This window comes from Rhodamnia argentea, chromosome 2, assembly GCF_020921035.1.
Source record: "Rhodamnia argentea isolate NSW1041297 chromosome 2, ASM2092103v1, whole genome shotgun sequence".
NCBI lineage: Eukaryota > Viridiplantae > Streptophyta > Magnoliopsida > Myrtales > Myrtaceae > Rhodamnia > Rhodamnia argentea.
In genome coordinates, this window is record NC_063151.1 from 20,435,914 (window position 1) to 20,460,947 (window position 25,034).

Genomic DNA, 25,034 nt, shown 5'->3' on the forward strand with positions numbered 1-25,034 from the left:
GAGGGTAAATATCTCAAACTGGTACATCCTTCAATTGCCATATGTCATCCAACTTAGCAATTTAATGGCAAAATTTAACGAAAGTTAATGGAGGGTAATTTTGTCACAGGTGTATCGATCAGTTTGATATTTTTTTATGTCAAAAAATTAGTTTGGAGTAAATCTATCACAAGTGTATTGATTTGGGATATTTCGTGGTGTTAAACCTAATATGAATTTGGTAGTGTGATGATTATTGGTTGACATTTCTTACTCGCGTTTCTATCAAACATTCATATCCCAATAGTCAAACATTGGCGAACTCAATAAGATATATCTTTTCTTAGACCAAAAAAAAAGATATATCTTTTTCGATAAAAAAAAAGGATATATTTTAAAGTTTGATGCAGACTACACTATGAACTTGTCCATGCTGTATATATATATATATATATATATATATATATATATATATATATATATATATATATATTGGAATAGTAATATTACATAGACAGAAAAAATTGAAAATCACAAACAAAACCACCAGGACATCACTAGGCGATTGAAAAAATAAATTAATGTGCTGATGAAGTCTCTTGAAATAAACATTGAATGCTGATGAAATTATCTTAATGGCTTTACAAGATTCGTCGAAACACTTGAGATCCGTGCAACTATGAAGTTTCGGGTTGGAAGGATGCGATCCTAGTAGCCTACATTCGGGTTCTGAAAATGCAAAACAAATGACCACAAGGTAGATTTTAAGGTAGAGTAAGTATCATATTTCTACCTTCAAAGTCTGCATACCTTTGGTTTGTGAACACCTCTCAATTCCCCACATAACTAAGGAAGCAAAAGGTCAACTTCTATGCGATTAGGCACCAGTTCAACATTCTCTTTTTGTGCGGTCAAGAATTTCAACTTGATTCTAGCAAGAACGCCGCTTCGAGGCAATGAACTTTAGAAAAGAATGAAAAGTTTAGGGCACTAAAGTAGCAAACGTGTGGGATGAGCACATAAGCATTGTCAATGTGGGGAATAGAAGGGGTGGATCATGGTGGTTGGAACTTAGTAGTGTGGAATTCTTGAAGTCTTTATTCTTATCAGCAATCAAATTATTAATGTGATAAAGTCGAATTAACAAGTTATTGACTTGGATGGTAAGGGAGTTTGCTCCTCTCTTTATAATCTCAAGTTCAAGATTTGTCTAGAGTGCTCTAGAAATAAAATCCTAAATGCACCAGGATGAACCTAAACCGTTTACTATTTAGGTTATGAGGTGTGGACTATTGAGAAGGATAAATCGACTATTGGGGTGCGTTTCTTTCTCGAAAAATGAATGATTTAGAAAATATTTTTTAAAAAACAACCGCTTATATTGCTTGCAAAAATGAATGAAATTATAATATTTTCATCATATTTAGATCTAAATTTTGGTTGATAATGAAAAAAATAAGCATTGACTAAATATTTCAAACGATATAAAGTAATCATTTTTATTCCAAATTATTCATTTTCCGAGAAACAAACACTCCCTAAAGGGGGAGAGGTGTTAACCTAATCTAAAATGGAGAGGATCTCTACCTAGTAATATCATCACTTGCATTACAACTTGAGACGAACAAGAGAGACCAATCAAATAGACGCGTGGATTAACAACAAAGCAATCGCTGAAGTTAAGAGAGTTCTTATGTAATTTGCACTTGTTGATTCTCCTCTTACTTAAGAGATATATTTCTTCTATTAAGTGCTTGCAAAGGTTTTGATGTTGCTGATGTTGATGGAGATCGTATGAGGGGCTATAGTTGATCATATTATGGATTGAGTAAGTCAATCTAATACGCGATAGGGAACCTACCATTTCTTACCGTTTTCTCTGAGAAATGCTATTCAAGCACTTTTCTCAAGCAATAAAATTCAAGGGATTCAGGAAAATTACCCACTCGGTCCTAAACCTATTGTATGCATACCAATTAAGTCCTAAACTTTCTAATTTTCTTAATGTAGTCGTACGCCTTTGCGAGGAATTCCAATGTAATCCTTCCGTTCAATTTTCGCCGGAAATTGCTTACTTAGCGGTCCAGTCATCGCTGACCATCCTATGTGACACCCTACCACATCGATGATTTCCGATTGAGAAGTTTAAGACTTAATTGTTATCTGTACAATAGGTTTAGAACTGATTGGACGATTTCCCCCTTGAAATTCTAACATCCATACTACTATCGGATAATAATACCTTTTCGTTAAGTATATTATATGTACACACTTTAATGAACGGGTCTTGCATAATTGTTTTAGAATCAATGGAACATCAAAACTATTGTTTTGTAATGAGATTCTACTCGATACATATATGTTTACCGGCAAAGCGTATCGACTAAACAATCTACTAATCTCGATCTATCCCGGGTCATCGGTCTCCAACTCTTATCTCCTCGATAAACAAAACCCTAAACACATGCCACGAGCATTATGTTTTATCTCTCCAACAAGAACATGAAACAAGACAGACACGCATGAGGACTTTAAAACCTTACTCGTCTCATCGCAACCCTATTATTCTACGTGACCAAAACATGCAAAGGCGAACCGCCCAGTGCAATACGTGACCTTGAAGTTGAAGTGAACTTTTATATCTCAGAGAGAGAGAGAGAGAGAGAGAGAGGTGGTCAAAAAGCCAGAATGAACTGGTCATATGCCCTCGCAGAGAACCTTAACATTGGGGACTGTAGCAGTAAAAAAGGGAAGAAAAGAATAGAAAATTGGAAAGTGAGAGATGAGTTAAAGAAATCTGTAGTGGGTGTGAATGACACTCTGGAGAGCACGGATCTCAAACAGTAATATAACGCAAAATGCTCTCTCTGTGGACCAAGAGGCAAGAGGGAGGACAAAGTCTTCTGAGGAAGAAGAGAAAGCAAAAGAGAAAAACATAAAATTTAAATCAGACAACAGAAGAAGAAAACAAGGAACAATGAATAACAGATTCATCGAAATTTGCATCGACAACTGACAAGAACCATATGGGGGGGGTGGGGGTGGGGCATTCAAAAGGGAGCATTGTTTTTGGTCCCTCGCAGAGGAATTTCTGCGAGTGTGAGGCTGCAAAAAAAGTTGTGAAAAGTGGAGAAACTTCAAGGAGTGTGAAAAAAGAGCATTTCACCCAAAGGATTGGAGGATTGAAAAAGGGGGTTGGAAATTTGTGTCCCAAAGTCTCTTTTGGAACCAAAGAAATCTCACGTTTTGAAGCTTGTCTCAAAGGGTGCAAGAATAAGTATCCTAAGCTTGAAACCCTAGGTAAAAAAACCCTAATTTTGTGGTCCAATATATCTTGTGCTTCAAGTGATCGTGTAAAGTTGGAACTTGATGCCATGTTTCCATTCTACTCTTTAGTTAAAATCAGCCAATTTAGTGCTTGTCTTTTGAGACCAATTCCACACAAATAATTCCTATTTCTGAATATAAAAAATGAAATTTCTCATTCATGTTGAGAGAGAGAGAGAGAGAGAGAGAGAGAGAGAGAGGTGAAATAGGTAGTGTTGCATGTATTAGGAGACTAACGGAAGGCAAAGATAAAATTGTGTACGGCCGGAGACTATAGAGGCACAATCGACACTTCATCACTCGAGATTGGATAGAATTTCCCATGCCAAAATATACGCAATCAGCAAAGTTATGCTTTTAGGTGGAAAATGAAAGAAAATAAGCATTCTTGCTGGAGGGAGCAAGTTCGATACAGATCCACATTTAGAGAGTGATTAATCGAAGCGAGAGTAAAGGACATAGAGAATTTTCGATACCATCTCAAAGGAATTCGGACCCAAAATCCTCATCTAGTATATGGGTGAAGGATTATCCATAAATCTCATTTAGCATCAATATTGAAGTGGTGGTTCAAGACACGTGAATCACAATGGCTAGGGTTGCAAAGACAAACCAATTCTTGTTTTGAACCGCATAGTCGAGGGGCATCTTGGAAAACCAATGAATTGGTCCAAAGGCAATTGATTGTGCAAGAAAATCTCCTCATAAACCAGCTCTGCCCCCTTTCAAAACGGCGACTCAAGCTCCTCTTTTTTTTTTTTTTCTTTTCCACACAGCATTACCAAGAAAGATGATGAATTTCGTATACTCATCATTCGGGGTGACTCTGAATCTTGTGCGGTCCACCTTAATGTCGCGGTTTAATCTAGTCTTCGTCTTCACCTTATTCACTTTTTTTTTTTTTTGGGTGGGGGGCGGCGGAACTTCATCTTCAGTTGAATAGTCTTGCTAGATCACGCAGTCACATTTTGCAGGAAAATTACCAAAAAAGTCATGGCCATATTCCAATTGTGTTAATTCAATCCTAAACATTTTGCTTTTGTGCCAATCTAGTCGGTGTTGACGTAGAAGCCGACCGGTGCTGCGATTTTTAGTAATATTTTGAATTTTTGTATAATTTTTGTTCTTTTTTTCATTTTATTAACTTTTTATTTTTTTCTGGCTTAGGGCCGCCGAGGGCATCGTGGCCCTCGGCCGGACCCGACAAGGGCTGCAACGCCCTTGCCCAGTGCCCGGACTTAAGCCAGAAAAAAAAAAGTTAAGAAAAGATTATAAAAAATTAAAACATTATTATGGATTGCCACATCAGCACCGACGATAGTATCGGAAATTGTGTGGATGCAGAAGAAATGTCACGTCAATTTCGACCAGCCAAAATTGGTCGAAAAGACTAAATTGACACAAATATAAAAAATTTAAAATTGAATTAGCACAGATTCAGTAAGTTCAAGATCTTTTCGGTAATTTTCCCCATATCTTGCCTTCTCCGGTCACATGTTTGACAATCTTGACTTTAATTATGGATAATTACAACCAAACCGCAGAGCTAAATCTATCAGTCATCGCTGAATGTTAGGAAAGCGGTTTCTGTACTTCTGATTTTACGTCAAGCAAAATCCAAAGCAGACGCTCCCCCGAAAGCGAAAAAGAGGCAAAGACCCCTCCTCTTTTATGATTCTTTGGTCAGCCTAAAGAACAAAAAAAATCTCTCATTTTCCCCCCACTTTTTTCCAACTTTTTTCCGGAGGGAATTTGCTGATTTTGAGATGATTTTTTTTTTTTTTTTTTACCCTTCCCCCCACTTTGATGCTTCAAAATCTGCCTTTTTCCCTCTCTCGCTGATTCGACAGCTGCGGTGATTCTTTCGGCAGTGATGGAAACTGTTTGCTTTTTGCCTCCAACTTTGCTGAGCGTTTGCTGAAGTTGTATGTATCTTTAACGTTTACTAATTATAACATTGCGATTGGGTGAAACACCCCCTCCTCTTTTTTTTTTCCCAAATTCTCTCTGCTCTTAGAAATCAGAAACAATTTTTATCGCGATCGAAAATTAGGGACGACGGCCTCGTTGCTAAACATTAAGACGGGTGTTCTTTCCAATGAGTTGGCCAGATGGTTAAGTACTTGATTTCAAAAATTTGCGAGCGTGGAGGGAAATTAGTAAAACCGAAATATTGAAATACAACCTTGTGTTGTGAAAAATAATAATTTGAAGCCACCCTTTAATATGTCTAGAAGTTTAAATTGATAAATGTAGAGGTAAGTTGATAGTTAGATGCCATACAATGCTCTCTCCCATGCTTGGATTATAGTTTGGCCCTGAAATATAGAGTTGGTTATAACTAGACAGGCAAACGAAGAGTAATGAGATTTGAACATATAGCCTTTTTTAATCCATCGAGAAATTTAACATGTTAAATAAATCGATGCATGAATACTTTAATTTTGTCCGTCTCTATATGTACTTTTTTAATCAAGAAAAAAAAGAATTCTCGATATTATTATTATTATTATTATTATTATTATTATTATTATTATTATGGTTTTTGTAGGCCTTTTTCCCATCCTTGTGTCAACTTCTCGAGCATATTTTTAAGATCTATTTGCATTGTGTAAGCTATTGGCAGCACACTTTAGTCCTAACATTGACGATGGATGTGGATATATTACTATACAAAATTGACTAGACATTCCAGAGTCTGCCGCTTAAAATGTTAATGTCTGCTTCAAATCAATAAAGTCTGCAACTTTAGTGTCTTCCAATAGCATTTTGAATAAATTGTGGTAGTAAATAACACCTCACTTTTGTGTTGATAAGTTACGCTTTCATCATCTTCAAAAAGTGGCAAGTTGGAGTTCCCCCTTCCTTAATTTTAACAGTTGCTTCATAATTGCGACGCTCGTCAATAGGCATGCGGTCCTATTGATAAAGGGGTTGGGGGCAAGGACGCTAGTATCACCGATGCAGGATTCGACTTCCGCACTCAGTAAAGAGATAGAACAAAAGTTAGAGAGATGAGAGTTAGAGATATGACAGATTAAAAAAAAATACAACGTTTCGTTTACTTCACCGAAAATGAGTAATTTAAAAAATATGCCTGCCAATGATCGCTTGTATCCCTTAGAATAATAACAAAAATAGACAATAAATTTATGATTAAACATTGTCATGGACGATGAAAATATTTTTCGTTTGTTCATTCTTGTATTTGATATAGTGACTATTTTTAGGAAAATATTTTTCAAATTATTCATAAAACAGAGCCTTAAAGTACTCTATGGAATTGATGCTATAGAAGAACAAAGAACATCTCTCTATTCATTGAAAAAATAGCTAGAGTTTGTTATTGAGGAAATTTATCTATAATCTTTAGCAATTGCTTGCCACGTAGTTATTCATATTCTTTTTAAAAAACATTGATTTTGTTTTTTTTTTATATGCACCAATACCAATCTGTACTATAACAATTTGCAAAGGGGAAAATGAGCTTTCTTGGTACCAAAAACAGAATTTGCCATTTACACTTTACCGGGCGGGAGGAAAAGAGAGCGGAAACAAAACGTAGAGGGAGAGAAATAGTTGAGGATTGTAGCTAAAGGTTTGATCCCTCTTATATACAAGTAAGAAAGGTAAATCCGCGTATCGGCACAGTTGATCGAGGCCTTGGGCATTTTCGGTTCAGAATCATGAAGTTATCTATTGTCAAGAATTTAACAGTGTTAGTGGACCGATGATATTTGTATTGGGGTGTAGTTCATACTCTCCAATGAGGAAAAAACATGTGAGTCTCTCTGGACACCAAAAGGTTTTTATAGTTTGAGTTTATAATTTTTCATTAGTAGTTTGGGTTTATGTTCATGAGTAGTTATTGCTATATATATTCTTTTTCGCTTGTAATTGAGTGATGTGACAAAAGATGTGAGAAGCAAAGTATAGTGGAATCATCTGCTAGATGAAGTTACGTAGCCTTAGTTCAAGTGTGAACCAGGATAAAATCTCGCGTGTCAATTTCTCTTTCTCTTTTTTACATTTTACTTTGTTGTGATTGTGCATAGAATTCTAACAATTTGAGTTGACTAATTTTCATTTACGTTATCATGTCAATTCGTTGAGTGGTTGATAAGCCTGTCATAACAAGTCATAAACCCATTTCTTATGATAAACTGAGTTGTTATATGAAATTCTTATATTAAATAAATATATCATAAAGTGTTAAATGGATCATAAATGTATAAATATGGTTAGAAGTGATCCACCTAAACGACTCTCTCTTCATTCTCTCTCGCCTTCATTCAATCTCAAGCTCATTTACTCCGCACTCTCACCTTAGTTGGGGTATGGGTTTTTTAGATTGAATTAAATATAAAAGCATTTTAGAAATATGAGTCAAGTCATATATGAATAGGATATGAGTTGTGCATAAGTCATTAGATCTGTATAGATTTTAATGGGCTAATTTGGATCGAACTATTCATAATTCGATTTACCATTTCAACCGGTCTACTCGTCAATATAAAAATAATTTAATGTGGATTTAGAAACAAACTATTGTAATAATTTTTTTTTTTTTTTGGTTGAGTGATATCACTTCCACCTAACAAATTATAATCGATTCTCCCATAGAAATTGGCTGTGTATGATTACACATGCACGTCCTCTGGTCAAAGATGTGAAATTACGGTCATAGTCTCATGATTGTTAATTGGGTAGGGAAAGTTTCGCGGTTGTCAGCAGACACAAAGGGCGCCACGTGTCCCAACCGCAGCGAGAAAAGACAGAATCAAGGTCGATTGGTCTCCCTCCCCTCCGTGGGCCCCCAGCTGTAATTTCACATCTCCTTTTCTCCCTCGAAATTAAGATAAAACAAAATAAAATACATCCCGAAATTGACAGCTATTTCGTTTCCTTCCTTACAGAGCTGCAGCTATCATTGTGGGTACATTTTAATCCCATGAGAAAAAAAAAAGACGGTCGAACAGAAATTGCATAGGGTTTTCATAGTAATCCCATGAAAATCGAGATCTAATCCAACAAATTTTGCCTAAATTAAAAACTCATCTCATAAGTCATATTTCACCATGTGATTAATTCCCTAGTTATTATTAGAAATGTTGCCTCTGTCTGAATATAGCGCCGATTTCGCCCTAATTATCACGAAAGTGGCGGGTAATTAAAATGATTTAGAGTATGAGTGCGGATAAGACGAAAAGAGAGACGACGCGTTAGCGACAATGTTGAGTTCGTGACGACAAATATGTACAAGTTCTTTAAACGGAAGGACATGTCTAGACGAAATGCATATGACAAATCAGGTGATTCATTAATAGATTTGGATTTGGATGCTGGATATGTACTCGGTAGGCATCGCATTTACGAGTTTCCTTCCTTGCGGGTCGGTGGCTTCGATGATTCTTCCACTCATACGTTCTTGTGCTTTCGCATATTTAACCCGAAATGGATGTGGATTTTACTTAACACATATAACCAAATGAAATTTTACTCAGAGTTTAGGCATGTCGAATAAGACATTGCTCGAATTGTGAGTGAAGAGATCCACAAAAAATGGTTTTTTTAAATTGCAATGAATACAAACGAAGCTTAAAACATTGCGTTCCGACCTCTGAATTTCATTTCATTTTATTATTGTTCTAGCATTTTGTCATCTGAATGTATAATACATATTATATATCATCGAACAAAATACTTTTCTTTTCCACTGCTCTGGAAAAGAAAAAAGACAATGAAAATGGAAGGGAAAAACCTTAATTTTCCAGGTAATTCATCAAAGGTTGCAATCTGCACAAATTTTGTGGAAACCCACCTTCATCAATACTCGATAGTGTATATCCTGCCACTCCCATTTTCTTTTGATGCTCTCTCTCTCTCTCTCGCTGCCTTTTACCCTAAAAAGATGTACTCATGTCCTTCATAAACCCTCCTCTGCATCAGTCCCTTTCAGCCTCCAACGCTCTCTGTCTTGAGTGCTTGTGACTTGTGAGGGAGAAAGGGGCTCGAGAGAGAGAGAGGGAGAGGGAGAGGGAGAGGGAGAAGGAGGGCCTGGTTTTGCTTCATTCAACAGGGCTTTTCTTTGTTTTGATTGATTTTCTTGATTCATTTGTTATAAATTTTGTTGGCAAAGGATTTGTATTTTCTCTCCTTCACTTCATCATCAACCATCAAGAACCAGTGTGGACATAACAATCTCTCAAAGATTAAAAAAGACAAAAAGGACAGGGGCCAAGTTATTTTTTTTCTTCCATTGAGATGGCACCGAGCTTTGACCGCGCAGTTTCAAGCCTTCTCTGTGTTGAAGACAGCACAAGTGTCTTCGGCGATTACGACGGTGATGGGGCTGTGGAGGAGGACTTTGAGGCCACGTGGGACCATCGGAGCCATCGAGGGCATCATCAAGACCGTTGCTTTGAGGGTAGAGACGAGCTGTTGCCGATGCAGAGCGAGGAGTGTTTCGCTGTGTTGCTGGAGAAAGAGCGCCAGCATTTGCCTGGATTTGATTACTTGCACAGATTGAGAAATGGGGATTTGGACTTGGGAGCTAGAGCTGAGGCTGTTGATTGGATGGGCAAGGTGTGCATTTCCTGTTCATTTTTTTTTTATTACCTCTCTGTGGTCGTGGATGTGATTGGACTTGGGTTTTCAGTCTTCATGCGGGTCGTTTGATTATCCCAGTTATTGTCGTTTTAGATGTCATTGAGGTAGAGTTTTCGGTTTTGCTTTTGGTGTTAGTGCATTGATAGTACACTTCGGTTCGCGACAATTTCAGTGATTTTCTTACATATCATGGAGATGGTGGTCTTGCATTTTCCTGATTTGGTTGGTAACTAGATGGCTTGTTCAGTTGATGATGATTGTGCTTACTCCATTGATCCAACAGGTTCATGCCCATTTCAGCTTTGGACCACTGTCGGCCTATTTATCAGTGAACTACTTGGATAGGTTCCTCTCGGCCTATGAGTTGCCTGTAAGTTCATAGATTGAAAGTCAAATCACTTCGTATGGGTTTGCTAGCATTGATGTTTACTCGTATATATAGCATTGCATCGAATTGGATTTTCACTGCATCTGAACATTTTTACTGTCCTAATCTCAGAAAGGTAAAGCTTGGATGACGCAGTTGTTGGCTGTGGCATGCTTATCTCTAGCTGCCAAAATGGAGGAAACTGAAGTGCCTCTTTCTCTAGATTTGCAGGTTCGAATCTTTTCATTCATCGCATCATATTGATTCTCCATAGGTAGTGTCGAATTCCATTTCGATCCGATTCATCTGATCAATTCATTGCATGTCGCAGGTTGGTGAATCAAAGTTTGTGTTTGAAGCTAGAACAATTCAGAGAATGGAACTCCTAGTGTTGAGTACGTTGGGCTGGAGAATGCAAGCCGTGACCCCTTTCTCCTATTTAGATCATTTCCTTCGCAAGATCAATGGTGGAAACGTGCCTCTCCGAACATTGATTTCACGATCGGTCCAACTCATATTGAGTATCACGAAAGGTTATCCCTCTTTTAACTGCTGAAATTGTCCCAAGATTATCAGTGTGCTATAATGTTCTGCTGCTGAGATATTTCTAGTGATCTGATGGATCGGTGAATGCCATGTACGTGCAGGGGTTGATTTCGTAGAGTTCAGGCCTTCTGAAGTCGCAGCAGCAGTTGCGATAACCGTTGCAAGAGAGAACCAATTAATGGACATTGAGGAGGCAACTTCTGTTCTCACTCAGCATGTGAGAAAGGTAAACATCAGTTGTCAAAAATGTGACATTGTGTGATTGAAAATGTTCATCCAAGAGCCTATGTAGCACGTTCAATTTTACTCTGCTCTTAGCATTTGATATCCACATTCATGTAAGATTCTGCGGCAAATATCATGGTGAGCTTCTTTCTGATTAAGTGTGGCATTTTCCAGGAGAGGGTCCTGAAGTGCATTGAGCTAATTTCCGACATGGCATTGAGTGTTGGGCTCCCTAAAAGTGGCACTTCAGTTTCCTCTGTGCCTCAGAGTCCAATTGGGGTACTGGATGCTGCTTGCTTGAGCTACAAAAGCGACGAAACAGCACTCAGGTTGGGCGCAAATTCCTCGCACAATAGCCCAGACCCTAAAAGGAGGCGGACGTAGTGATCCCAAAAGTTGCTGTTAACTGTTGTTGGGTCGTGAAAGCCGGGTTTATTTCTCATCTACAAGGGATGAACTTGATTTTTGTATGTAAAGGTGTGTATACTGAAATGCACCAGCAAGAATGTTACAACACAACAGAAAAGAAAAGGGAAGAGGTCAGAGAAATGGGTTGGAAAAGAATTGGGGAAGACAAAATCTATGGATCATGTGTAATGGAGGAGTTCTGAATAAGCTGGGTCATGAGTTGGAGGATGCAGAAATGGCATGACAGTGTGTGTTCATACTCTTGGTTTGAAATGGGAGTTTTGACACCAGCTGTTAAATATTAGACTTCTTAGCAGCTTGGTAAGGACTCAAGGAGGAGATGAGCAAAAAGATATGTGTTGGTTGTGAAATACATTTTTATTTAATTTTTTTTTTCGATTTGATTTTTTCTCTGTTTGCTTATTTTTCATTGGCGTCTGCAAATTTAGCTAAAAAGGGGAGGAGAAATAAATTTAAAAAAAAAACCCAAAAATAAAAAATGGTTTTATGTGAGTTTTTGTGGAAATGGTTGAATCCATTTTCTCCTCTCCTTGATTGTTGATTCTGAAGTGTAAATCCCCTGTTTTTCTGAGAAGTCATGAAAGGTGACAGGGCTCTGCAGGGACTTAGCATGGCACAATTGAAGAAGACACACTTGGGGAGACCCATTCACTTCGATGAGGTAGTGTCAAACAATGGTTTGTTTGACTGTGAAAGTTTAAGACTACCGAGGGGGCTGCCCTGATTAAAAAATTGGTGAGGGACAGGAGCCATATGAACGAAGTAGCAATATAAAGGTTCCTGCACCAGTTTATTTGTTAAACAAAGTAGCAAAGGAGGTATTAGGACTTGGGATTCTACATGAATGAACTACATGTTTCAAAACAAATTTGGTGTGGAAATTCGGGGATTCTTTCGCAAGATCTCGAGGTCGATTTTAGCTTAGCACGAGATTTCAGAGTTGGAGATTGAAGCTGAGAATTCGAGCTTCAGTATTTAGTTCGATAACTTAACATACTCGCGTTGAGTGATAGTTGGCTTTCTCAACACTTAATGAGATTTCTATTTGTCCAATCAACCTGTGTTTATTCTAAACTAATCGATCGGGACTCTAATCTATAATTAAGCATCATATAATCTTTTACAAGATCAGATCAATCTAGATTCAGAAAGGTTTTAGTAACTTATTAAAACCTGCGACGTGCAATGTATAAATCATGATCCATATGCTAATTTCTCAGGAAAATGCACTCATTATATAAATCATGATCCATATGCTAATTTCGTGGACCAAACTTTTTGTTTTTTTGTCAATGAAACATCTTTTTTTGAAATTCTTCAAGTCGAATATTCATTAGCATCAGTGAACCCCTTTCCCCGTTTGGTTTTAAGTTTGGAAATGGGATTTGAAGCTCCAATGACTTTTTGGACAAATATTGATGTGTTTGGTAGCTATTTTTAGGAGCTCATTCGGGAAGTACTAGCAGTTTCGAAGTCCTCTAAAGGGTGGGTTTGCTGTAGCTTTTCCAAAGCCTAATGGAAAAAATGCAGGGACCAGCTTTGAGTTTTCAGCATTTGGCCAAATGTTGAGCTAGGGTTTTTTCTTCCAAAATATTCTCGCTTTTTCTTTCAAATTTCGATTTTGCCCCTTATTTTTTTTATTAAAAAATAAAATTAAATAAAAATAGAAAATGAAGCCCTAGACTACCGGTGAGCCACATCTAGCTCGCCGGTGATCGTGGCTAAGGCTGTCGGGGGTCATGCGACCCTTAATGAGGGCCACGCTTGGGCCGTACGACCCCGGCGACGGCCGCTTGGGGTCTCGCGGCCCGGGCGACCATTACCGAAGGTCGCCCGACCCCTAGTGGCCTCGGTCGGCGGCCTTTACCCTAGGTTTGATTTTTCTTTTTTAATTATTTTTTATTTAAAAAGAAATATTGTGAGAAAGCTCATTCACAAGTTTTTCTTGCTAAACACTAGTTAAGAGTTGCTTTTCAAAGTATTTTTTACTAAACACTATTTGCATTTTTCCAAAGTCTCTTAGGCTAAAGATATTTGCATTTCTCCAAAATCTCTTAGGCTAAAGGTATTTGCATTCCTTCAAAGCCCATTTCCAAAGCCAAACCAATGTTAATCCTACTTAGCTTGGACATTGAGCATTTCTTTTAGATACTACTTCAGGGATTAATGAATTTTTTTCCTTTCAGCTTTGGCCTCACCAAATTTTCGATTCCACTTTTACCCTCCATGTGCAATGTCATCGACATGCTAGATCTGGCTCATCAACGTGCGACTGTCGCCTAAACCTTTCACCTGACCGTTGTTGGAGCTTCAATCTTCTTTTTTGTTTATTTAAAAATATAACAAACAACATTGAAAACGAAGTTGATTCCCAACACACTTTTCAATTACAATTTACCAAACACTATTTGCATTTCAAAAAACTCATTTAAATCCTAAAGTCATCGGCATTTATGCAAAGGTTTTTCCCAATTTCAAAATCAAATCACCTTATGTAAGAAGATTTTATGTGGCCACTATAAATTATTTTAAAAGTTTAAGTGATTAGATGAAAGTGTTATTTAATATTTAATTATTCTAACACTCTCCATCACGTGCAAGCCACACTTTTGATGAAGACTAAGAGTGGAAATAAATAACATGTGAGGCAAATAAAGGGGTTTGGAATGATTTGAATTGAGGAGCTCGTGCTATGATACAATATGAGATTATGTGAGCATATAGGATTTGTTGTCAAGCGATCTAAGACAATTGCAAGCTAGATTAGGAGCGGCTTGTGGTATCAACTGATGAGGGTAAACGCACATATGCGAAAAGAATAATATTGGTTCTAAAATCGTATTAGAAAGTCTAACACAAAAGTTTAAACTTTTAGATAGAGAGAAAACACATAAATATAAAGAGCATATAATAGAGGTGAGCGCTTCTAAAGTTGATCAAGATTCTACCTGGGACCTATCATGTTGGGACCGATTCCCAAGTTTTTGGCATCTGAAACCTATCATGCATATCTTAGAACCTGGAACATACCCGATTAATCGGTTCTAGGATTTATTGGGAAACCGGCAATTTCTCTATTTTAAAATTTTTTATTTATTTTTAGTTAAGCAAAATGAAATTGAACACAACAACAAAAAGACTCATTTATCAATAGCAACAATCTATAAAAGATAAACATGCAAAATAAAACAAACAATAAAATGTTCAAAATGCATAACATAAAAAAGTTCCCGGTACGGTTCTTTTGTTCCCGATTTGATTCTTACCACGAAACCGAAAATTGCAACCGAAACGCATAGTACCAATTCTACTTTTTTGGAAATTAGGAACCGGACCAATAACCGTGAGAACTTGGAACCGGATCGATTCCCATGGCCAGTTTGGTTTGGTTCACAGTTCTACTTTGAGCCTATGCTCACCCCTAGCCTATAGAACCTGTTGTTAATTTATTTTTGTGTTGAAGGACTAAGGGTCGTTGTAAATAACAGTAATTGAAGAACTTAAAGATAATATTGTAAAAGCAATTTAATGAGAGTTGTCTGTTTTTAACAGAAAGATCGATAAGAGGCCCCCCATTTGGCTGATTGGAAAGTTCTTGGGGTCACTAAAAAGAACATTAAATATCTGAGGGTCTCTAAACGAATTACCTTTTGATAATCTGGAACCACAGAAATTGAGAATTGAAAGAAAGACCACTTTGATCATGAATTTTGGTAGAAAAAAGTAATCTCCTTTTCTTTAACCCTGCATAGTTAAGGGAGGGGGCACTTAAGTACGCCGGGCCGTAGCATCCCCATCGTTCTATCGCAACCGGATAATCATCAGAGCAAAAAACGACGTCGAAATGCCCCCGGAAAGAGTCGTCTTCACCGGGAATATGAACCGATGATCACACTTCAAGCGACGTTACTCTGAGTCAAGTCTCTTCCAACTCGATAAGCCTGCGTGGTTACGCGAGCTCGTCGTTGGCACGTTCAACCGAAGCTTAATTATTTGGAACCGGTTAAGTCGACTATCCCACCAAGTCAGACGGCGGGACGGTCAACTAATTACCATAAATGTTGTTTGTTGAAACCGGATCATTTGTTGATCCCGGTTTCACTCCACATTATTCTCTCTCTCTCTCTCTTTTTTTTTTTTTTTACTTTCATGTGATTTTATTGTAAGTTAAAATCAGAAGACAAGATTATAAGATGTCCCACATAATCAAGGTTCTAATGAAATATATCCAATTGACAAGCGTATCATGCGGATATGTGATGCGTACATGTTAGGCGTGGACTTTTGACCGACAAGCATATCACGTGGATATATGGTGCGTTCATGTCAAACGTGGACCTTTGACCGACAAGCATATCATGCGGATATGTGGTGCGGGTGGGACCATCACTATCAAGAATGTCATCTTAGCTTTTCTCAATTCTCAATAACTAAACAAAATAGAAATGTGATTATATTGTATATTTTGTCTTATAATTTTAGCTTACAATAAAAATACATAAAAAAAAAAGAGAGAGAATGTGGAGAGAAATCGGGTCGACAAGTAATCCGGCTTTAGCAAACTAATTTGTGAACCGGAATTGACCGTCCCACCGTCTGACTTGGTGGGACGGTCAGCTAAGCTTTTTCCTAATTATTTCTAGGAGCACCATCTAATATCCATTAAATGCACACGTGTCATTCACTTGATTAATACTGAATAAGTGACAATGTGCTAATGATACTTAACTACGTAATTTGCCAATGGGCTCGAGTGTTGTCCCGCAGGGTTGGTTGGTCCGTTTCGTTCATGGAGCTGTTCGGATTCAGCCCATTGGACTGACTTGCCCACTCGGATTGCTAATAATGTTGAGCGTCGTCTCTTCACCGGAGTGGCTTGAGGTCAATTATTGGGTGGTATTGAGCCTCTTTCACCCGGCAAAAGTTTAGCTCAAATGTTCTCACACTTATAAACTTAACCATCAACCTCTTACACAATCGATGCGAATTAACAATCCAACAATCTCCCCCTTGCCTATCGAGCCATAAGTCAAAGCAGTAAGATACCAATATTAGGTGATCTTGAGCCTTTCTCTTACACTTAAAAACTTGACGACTGACCCTTTTTACAACCGACATTGGATATCCCCAACATCAATTGCATCAATTTCTTTTCTTTTTTTCCTCTCCAAAATTTCTGTTTGCTGAGTATGACGAGTTATATGCATATGGAGTAATGTCTCTAGAATTGAAAGTTCATTTGATTTAACTTTCATTACGGTAGTTCACATGCCACGATGCGATATAGTCGTGCGTGGATCTAGACATATAGAGTTTTGGGGGAGCCAATAGCTTCTTGTACTTTCATTGTATTGATTAATCATCTTCTTTAACAAGTGCATGGGAGAAATTTTTTTTAAAAAAAAAGGGCTTTCAATCAAATCGAATGCGAGAACATTAGGTTCATGTTGGCTATCCGGAATTCTCGTACAACCACAACCGACGGTCCTTCTCAGGCTCTGACCTTGTCCCTGTCCATGGTTTTACTTCTACCTAACCTTTTGGGAAGGGATTGAAAGGGATTTTTCCCTTCGATCCCTTATGTCTTCACCTTGACTTTCCAATGCGATTGGCTTTCCAAATCTAGACGAGTAATGCCTAGAAGTGTCAAATAAGTGGGTCGGATCGAATATGATCGAATCCATATTGACTCATTTAATTCATTTTGATCCTTTTTTCATGCAGTTCAAATATGACGGCTCATACCCGATCCAACCTATACTCAACACATACCCGACTCGACTCGTATTATTTAAACATTTCTATAATTAACCAAATTATGAAATATTTATTTCATAAAGTTTGCTAAGAAAAATGATATTGTTTAAACACTTTCATGCAATACAAATCTAAAAAGATATTATTTCTATTTTCTTTCCTTTTTTTTTCCCTCCGAAATCTGGTAATCATCGGTCGACAAAGGGGGGCTAGAGGGGGACGGCTGCAACCGGCGACAGTCTACCTCTTTGAACAGTTTTTATATTTTTTTAATCTTATTTATATTTTTTTCTTTCCTTCTTTTACTTATAAAAAATTGCAATTAAAATAATATAAACTGACAAATTTTGCAAGTTAAGTGAATTGTAAATGGGTTGGGTTTATCAAGCTAAATGGGTTCTGAATGGGTTCAAAGACAAGCCCATTTACAACCTATATATAATTAGGCTCAAAATTCATATATATAATTTGACCCATTTTATTAAATATGGGTTGAAGCATAGGTTTTCAACACATATTGCCACTTCTAGTAATGCTGTTGTGAACTTTTGGGTTATTTATTTTTTCTTTTTTTGGTCGAAAATAGTGAAAATTTTATTAACTCAAAGTAAGTTTGCGAACATCGGAAATTAAAATATCCAACATAGATTTTGATGGATAAGACATCCGATTAATGAAAAGTTCTTGTTTTTGCCGGGCCTTAGCCACTCAATCTGCTAGCTAGTTCGCCGAATTAGATCACCGACAATTTTTGGACGGAGTGTTTAAATGAGCGGAGTCTTTTCGAGCACGAGCTAGCGCGGAAGGGGCACGGCACCGCGGCCGGCCAAGACCCATCAGTGTGCCGTTGTAAAAGCATTCTTCTGTCGCGTACGTATTGATCATCCCTGTACGATGAACACCTACGTTTGTTTCGAGAACAACACCGGATGTTAGTATTGTCTTCGCACTTGGATCACACATTCGAAGAAACATCAACTTCCTCGAGAAATGTCCAAACCAACCGCACATTAAGAAGCATCGCTTGTTTGATGATTATCTAATTCCATGTCAAATTACTCTGCTTATTCTCAATTACTTAATCAGTAAATCATTAGCAAAAAAATAGATAAATTTTACGGTGCTTGCAACTATAAGCTGACATTGTCAAACCGATTACTGTGTTCGTAAAACATGTAACGTCCGTGCTCGATCGCGGTCCAATCGTGCTCGCGCGATTCAACTTCGACCCCCTTGATAATATGAGCTCAATATAGAGACTCACGAGATCTAAGATCCAGTCGCGTCCAATGTGCCCCATATTAATTATATGAACGATGAGACTTTATGTACATTCATGGGCCATTGGACAGAGGAGTCGGGAGGAGCGGATTCTAAAATAAATCTATACGAGTTCAAAAGAGTTGAATTCCTACTATCAAGAATCAGCTAGGGCTGTTCAAGACTGTTCAGCCGCGATGAGGCCTTTAGTTATTTATGAAGAAATTGTACCTGCAGAAACGAATCGCTCTAGTTTAAATTTACACGAGATTTTTCTTCGGTGCAACGATCCACATTTAGGCGATTTATGATGGGCAACGAATCCGAAACCCAACCATCTTCACTCGGGCTCTGATGCCACTGTAGGCAGATCCAATGGAGCGAGCAGTGGCACGGTATTGTCCGCTTTGATCGTCACTCATTCACACTCTAATGCCTTTTTTGGAAAGCGTTTCGTTAGGTTAAGTTGCGTGAGCACAATGGACTATATTTAGGCGACGTGGACCGAGAAACATACACGAAACATGACAATCAGAACGTCGGCGGACGGATTCAAATGGATGAGGTACTTTAGAAAGCATCTCGAAAGCAACCATTGTTTGCTCCAAGCCTTCAAGTTTTAGGTACAGGTATGCTTCCTCAAGCCCACCCGTGTTAGGTGGGATTAAAATCTTAGGTGTGATAGGCAATGATTCCGTGAGCCCATTCCCCCTGACTTGCTTTCTTCTTCAAAGCTGCAGTAAATAATGTTCATGACGTTTTTAAAAAGTTGCAATTGCTTGTTTTCACTTTGGGAAAACAGTAAAGTTAGGCCGGTCGAGCGCTGGCGGCTGGCGGGCGGCTACACAAGTCCGCGAAAGCGGCTGAGTTGATGGGCCTCACGGGCTGCAGTACTTGGTTCGAGATTTTTCCTCTTGAAGTGCTCCCATCAAGGTTTGAACCCTCAATCTCAAGGAAATACAAACTCGGTTCTCATCTAAGCCAACACCTTATTAGTCTCCTGTATCAATGTATGACCCCGACTTTGACCCACAGATTTCTAAGTTACGATGGCAATTATCATACATAAGCATTTATTCCCAAGTTCCATAAATCATGCACGTCAACCACATCCATTCGAAGACGAAGATCTATAGAAGGAATAGAGTTTTTTGTAAGCTATGGAGTTCATGTACAAAGTTAACTGTACAACAGATCTCCTGTCATGCGTGATGAAGTCGTGGGTCGGGTCGAATCACTTCGAAACGAGCATCCAAACTCAATCGAGTCAAGCCAAACTTATCATATTTCTAACTAATTAATTACAGCACGTGCTAAATTAATTAGGTGATTACATTATGTAATTTTGAAATATACTTACAAATTAAACAGACACAAAATTATGACTTAAACCAATTCTACACGGGACTTGGATTTTTGTATGCTTTAGTGAGACAGATTTGGAGCTCCATTTTAAATCACGACTTGGGTTTGGGATAAGATTTAGGCTTTATTTGAGGGATGAGGATCCTTTATCACATAAGGAACTTCACTTAGTGCTTCGAAGATCAACTTTTTATATGAATCTTGTTTTGATGAGTCGGTGTTTAAAAGTGTAAATATTCTAGGATTTTGAAGAGAGGAGAATGAATAAAAACGGCATCTTTACTTAATTGACTTGACTTTACACTTTATTAGAGAAGGGTGTTTACACCCGAACAATATGCATAGAAAAAGGAAATAACCTAATCTAATAAAGAAATTAGCTATCTCGGAAGAAAAAGAAATTAAATATAAAAATTATAATATCAAAAATATTCTTTATTTTTAATATCCATAGATATGCTTCAACGCTCCCCCTCAAGTTGAAGGGGCAAGCACATGTGCAACTTTTTTCCGAAGTTTGTGACCAAGCGTTGTGTAGACCGGACACCAGATAAGGATGTGAATGCACTAATCAGATTCGATATAGTGACAACTGGGTATGCTGGATCTTATACGACAAATTGAATGTAACCCATCCACATCATCACCATATTTGACAACCGCGAAGAAACCAATGATCAGAAAATTGTTACATTTTTTTCTTATACAACCTTGACAAGAAACGTGTGGAAACACCGCTTGAATTGCAGCAAAATTAACCGCTTCACCATGCGTCGCTCAACTTTGGTCGCTCGATGAAAGTATCCTCGAATCTAACAATTGCAATTGTGTGGATACTTGACGGCAACTTCGCTCGTCAGTGATGCTCGCAATTGAAAGAGAATCCCAGAACCAATAACGTCCATCGTACGCATTGTTGAGTGCTGGCAAGATTGGGGAGTTGCCGAAGATGAAGTGACTGACCACGGCAAGGTGCGATTCCCTTGACGACGAGCAGAGATTGGAACGAAGCTCGATGCCTTAACACAGACGAAGATGCCGATGTCGCCGCCCACGGGAAATGGAAAACAGGAGACGATGGTCGCAACAGAGAAGAAAAGGCTAGGGTTCTCTCGCATGGTATCAAAAGAAGGCCCGGATGTCAAATCTTCCAAGCTCCTATTCGCCTCTCCAATTTGCATACTTTCACGGGCCAAAATCCATTACATGCGTGATGAGGAGTATCAGAATATTTAAACATCAAATCACGCGTTTATCCGATAACCGAAATTCTTAGAACAATCGGCAGTGTCGTCATAAAATCTCGCAAGAGAAGTCGTTAAAATTCTAAAGGCGGTTCCGAGTGAAGTAAGAGATTCTGCTCACTTGAGATTAATAGGATTCGAACTTGACAAACGTATTTGCTATCATTGGCACGCGAATCTAATCCTAAAAGGCTTCAACGTATTTCAAGTGAAAGGGGCAAAAAAAAAAAATGGGAAAAAGGGAAAATGGTTGAAGCGTCATTTGGCTTGTGGCGAGAGGAGAAAACGGTAAATACGCATGGAAAGCTGCCTGCGGAGGTCAATCTCAATGACGAACGGGAGTCGCGATTCGAGACGAGACGGCGTGCCCAATTTAAAAAGAGAAAAAGGAAAAAGAAAGAGAAATCGAGTCCCGCGTGGGCGACTTTTATTTTTAATGCCCAAGTCCCTGCTGCTTCCTTCTGTACGGCTAGATTTGGTGGTCGGATTCTCTAGATTTTCTCCCCCCATTTCTTTTTTATTTTCCCCGTTATTTATCCCCGGCGTGTGAAATCGCCACTTTTTTTTTTTTAAATTGGCTTTGACTTCACCATTTTGCCCTCCTCCTTTTAGCAACTTCGTCGAATTGAAAAATATTTTGACTTTTATATTTAACACCTGGGATTTTATTTTTATCTTGGGTTAGAAATGGTTTCTTTTCGTCTCGCGGTTGTCTCATCCTATCTAGGGCGAGCATTGGCAATACCTCTGCTTCAAAAATCAACTTCCGGTGAGAAGTTAATTTTTCTACTTCTGCTCCGGAAGTTGATTTCTGATCAGATAAAAGCGTTTGATAATATGACAGAATTTTTGCTTTTGGAATAGAAATTCGTTTGGTAACGATTGAAAATTTCTATTTCCGAAACACTATTAACATAAAATCTTTTATGAAAAATTATTGATTCTAACCCAAAATGCATGTTATTCGAGAAAAGTCAAATACAAATATCGGCGGATTTATGTATAATTTGTCATTCAATTATTTGTGTAAATTGGGATCAAGTTTATGATAAAAATTATATTAATGAATACGATGGTCGAGCTCATATATCTATACTAAAAGCATGGGTAGTTTCGATGCTTCTTAGCTTTTACCTAGAGATGTCAAACATGTGGATTGGGTCGGGTTGGATATGGTCATACCCATATTGACCCATTTAATCCATTTTAACCCATTTTTATACAGTATAAATTTAATGACCCATACCCGACCCGACCCATATTACTTTAATACTTATATATTTAATCAAATCATATAATATTTGTTTATTATAATTTATTAAAAAATGATATTACTAAAACACTTTCATGAAAATGAAATTGTTTTAATTTTTAAAATTTCAATTTCTTTAATTTTTAAAAAGTATTATTGATTTTTTACTTCGGTGAGGTAGGCGGTGGGTGGCCACGGTTGGCGGCGATGGGCGGTGGGGGCCTGCGGCGGTGGGCAGCGGCGACATGCTGCGGAGTTCGGCGGTGAGTGGCGGTGGGCGGCAACAGTGGAGGCGTGATTGGGAGTGAGTAGAGAGAGTGATTCGCGGGGAAGAGAGAGAGGCATTAAGAATGAAAAGAAACCGAAGTGAGAGAGAGTGAGGGCGAAATGTGGAAAAAATATTGATGTCGAGAAATTTCTACTTTTGAGAGAGAAATAATTTTTTTTTAACTTTTGAAGGAGGGTCGAAAACAACTTCTGAAGCAAAAAATTACTTCAAAAATAGAAAAAATGAAGCTGCATAATCAAATAAATTTTTGCTTTAGAAATTGTATTACGAAATGGATTTCTACTTCAATGTGTTATCATGCACGGCCTTAAATGCCCTCTACTTTCTCTTCGGAATGTCAAAACTGAAAAAATGTAACAAGAAAAAATTATGAAAACTGTTCGAGCGACTTTGCCTATCTAGGAAAGTTTACATATCAATGTCGAGTAAAATTCAAAATTCAAAATTTGAAATAAAAAGAGAAGGCGGATATTGGAAAAATCATAGTGACTCCCAAATATTTATAATTTTTAGGATCGTCAAATAGACGAGGCATTAGATGTTGTATGGCCAGAAAAATAATAATAAAAATAGCGACACCAAACGAGGCTTTGGTGCTTACTCAATGTTCACCACTCGGCTCTCACCCCCAAACTATGGAACAGGTTGACTTCTTAATTATAATGTCTGCTACGGCGCGCATGGCAACGCTTCTGCTTTACAAATCAACATTTGATTAGATGTTGATTTTTATACTTCCAATGTAGAAATTAAAAAGTTTTACTTCTTTAAATGGCTACAAAACTACTTTTGAAAGAAAACATGCTCTAGAAGTAGAAAAATAAAGTCGTATAATCAAACGGAATTTTGCTTTAGAAGTTGCGTTCCCAAATGGATTTCTGCTCTACAAGTGTTGTCATGCGCGTCCTAAGTAATTTTGACGAAATTGGAGGGTTTTCGTATTGTGTGTGAACAAATTGTGCATGTCCCATTTTTATTACTGTTGGCATCGTAGTTGTATTTTTAGGAGGTAACTAGTCTAACTATTTATATCAACCGCAGGAGATGTGGGACGTGTGTCAAATAAAATTGTATAGTCTGTGAGTAATATTAATATATCCTATGATGCTCATTTAGCACAATTCTTTCTTGTGGAGAAAATTTTGTACTCTTCAATTTCTACTCGGTTTGCAAGTTAATTGTGTCGCCCAAGTTACAAGTTGAAATTGACACTAGCCCTTTTTGACTTCTTGAGTTTTAACTTCGAATTTGATTTCACAGGTCGTAACGTGATTTTGTGTGTGTGTGTGTGTGGTAATTCTCGTGGATTTGAGCATAGATATATGTCATAAGAAAAAGTATAGTAAAGATAAGAAACGGTTTATAGGAAATGCGATCAAGTATTATATTTCTTATTTAAGAAAATCAAGTCTTAAATTTTTATTAGAAAGCACGACAAAGTCCTTGGCCTTTTTAAATTGGTGCAATCAAATTATACACTTTTATGAAAAAAGTGTATCTAACGGTCTTAAACCCACATAAGCAATTTTCGGCACTATTGGTTGAAAAGACTCAATTATAGTTTTCTCTTAAAATTGGATTTTGTTTTACCTGCAATTTTCTTTTAAAACTTCCAATTCACTTTTCCGCATATCGTAAATTGACATTGCTTTCGGAAATTGAAACTTCAACTAGTTGCACATAAATAAAAGTACAAAGCCATTCAAATTAGGAGTGAGCAAAGATGAATCGATTGGACCGAGAACCACTAGAATCGGACTCGACCGACTAGTTTGGTTCGGTTCTAGATGTCACTTGCTCGGTCCCGGGTTCCTCAAGGTGGAACCGGTGTCCGGGCAATCCAGATCCCTGTTCCGGGGGGAATTGGATACCCGTCGAGATGAAATTCTAGGCAAAGAAAGAGACTTGCACATGGGAAAAAATTTTTGATAAATATTTTCTCGTTAAATGCAATATTATACCTACAAATGAGATTCACATAATTCCGTACAATATCGAACACTGTATATGATATTCACTATGACATGGACATCTCCATGTGAATAACGAGAATATTGTACCTAGAAATGTGAATACTGAACAAGTCCATCTTTTTAAATTTATTTTCTTTTTAATTTTTTATTTTACCTATTTCATTGGACCTCCCGAGGACCAGACCAACCCGGATACGCTCATCCCTCATTAGAATCATTCTTTACTTAAATACCCGGCTGTTCAAAGTGGACGAAGGACTTAAATTGATCACAATCCAACTATGTTCACCTATGGTTTGACACTGTCAACAATTTAACACTAATCTTCCATTTTCTTTCCCTTTTCGGTTCGGGTCAAACGCGGCATGATTCTGCTGCCCGAGGGGGAGTCAGCCCACCACTTCCGAAGCTC

The 25,034-nt window shown here is 37.8% G+C and overlaps 1 protein-coding gene across 1 annotated transcript; it reads left to right on the plus strand.

The window, feature by feature from the left end:
* The first annotated feature begins 9,195 nt into the window (after nucleotides 1-9,195).
* LOC115739632 (cyclin-D4-1-like) lies at nucleotides 9,196-11,884 on the plus strand. The gene is made up of 6 exons (XM_030672839.2): nucleotides 9,196-9,891; nucleotides 10,199-10,285; nucleotides 10,415-10,513; nucleotides 10,614-10,815; nucleotides 10,930-11,054; nucleotides 11,228-11,884. The coding sequence occupies exons 1-6, from the start codon at nucleotides 9,571-9,573 to the stop codon at nucleotides 11,435-11,437; spliced, it is 1,044 nt and encodes a 347-aa protein (XP_030528699.1). The 5' UTR covers nucleotides 9,196-9,570; the 3' UTR covers nucleotides 11,438-11,884.
* The last annotated feature ends 13,150 nt before the right edge of the window (nucleotides 11,885-25,034 follow it).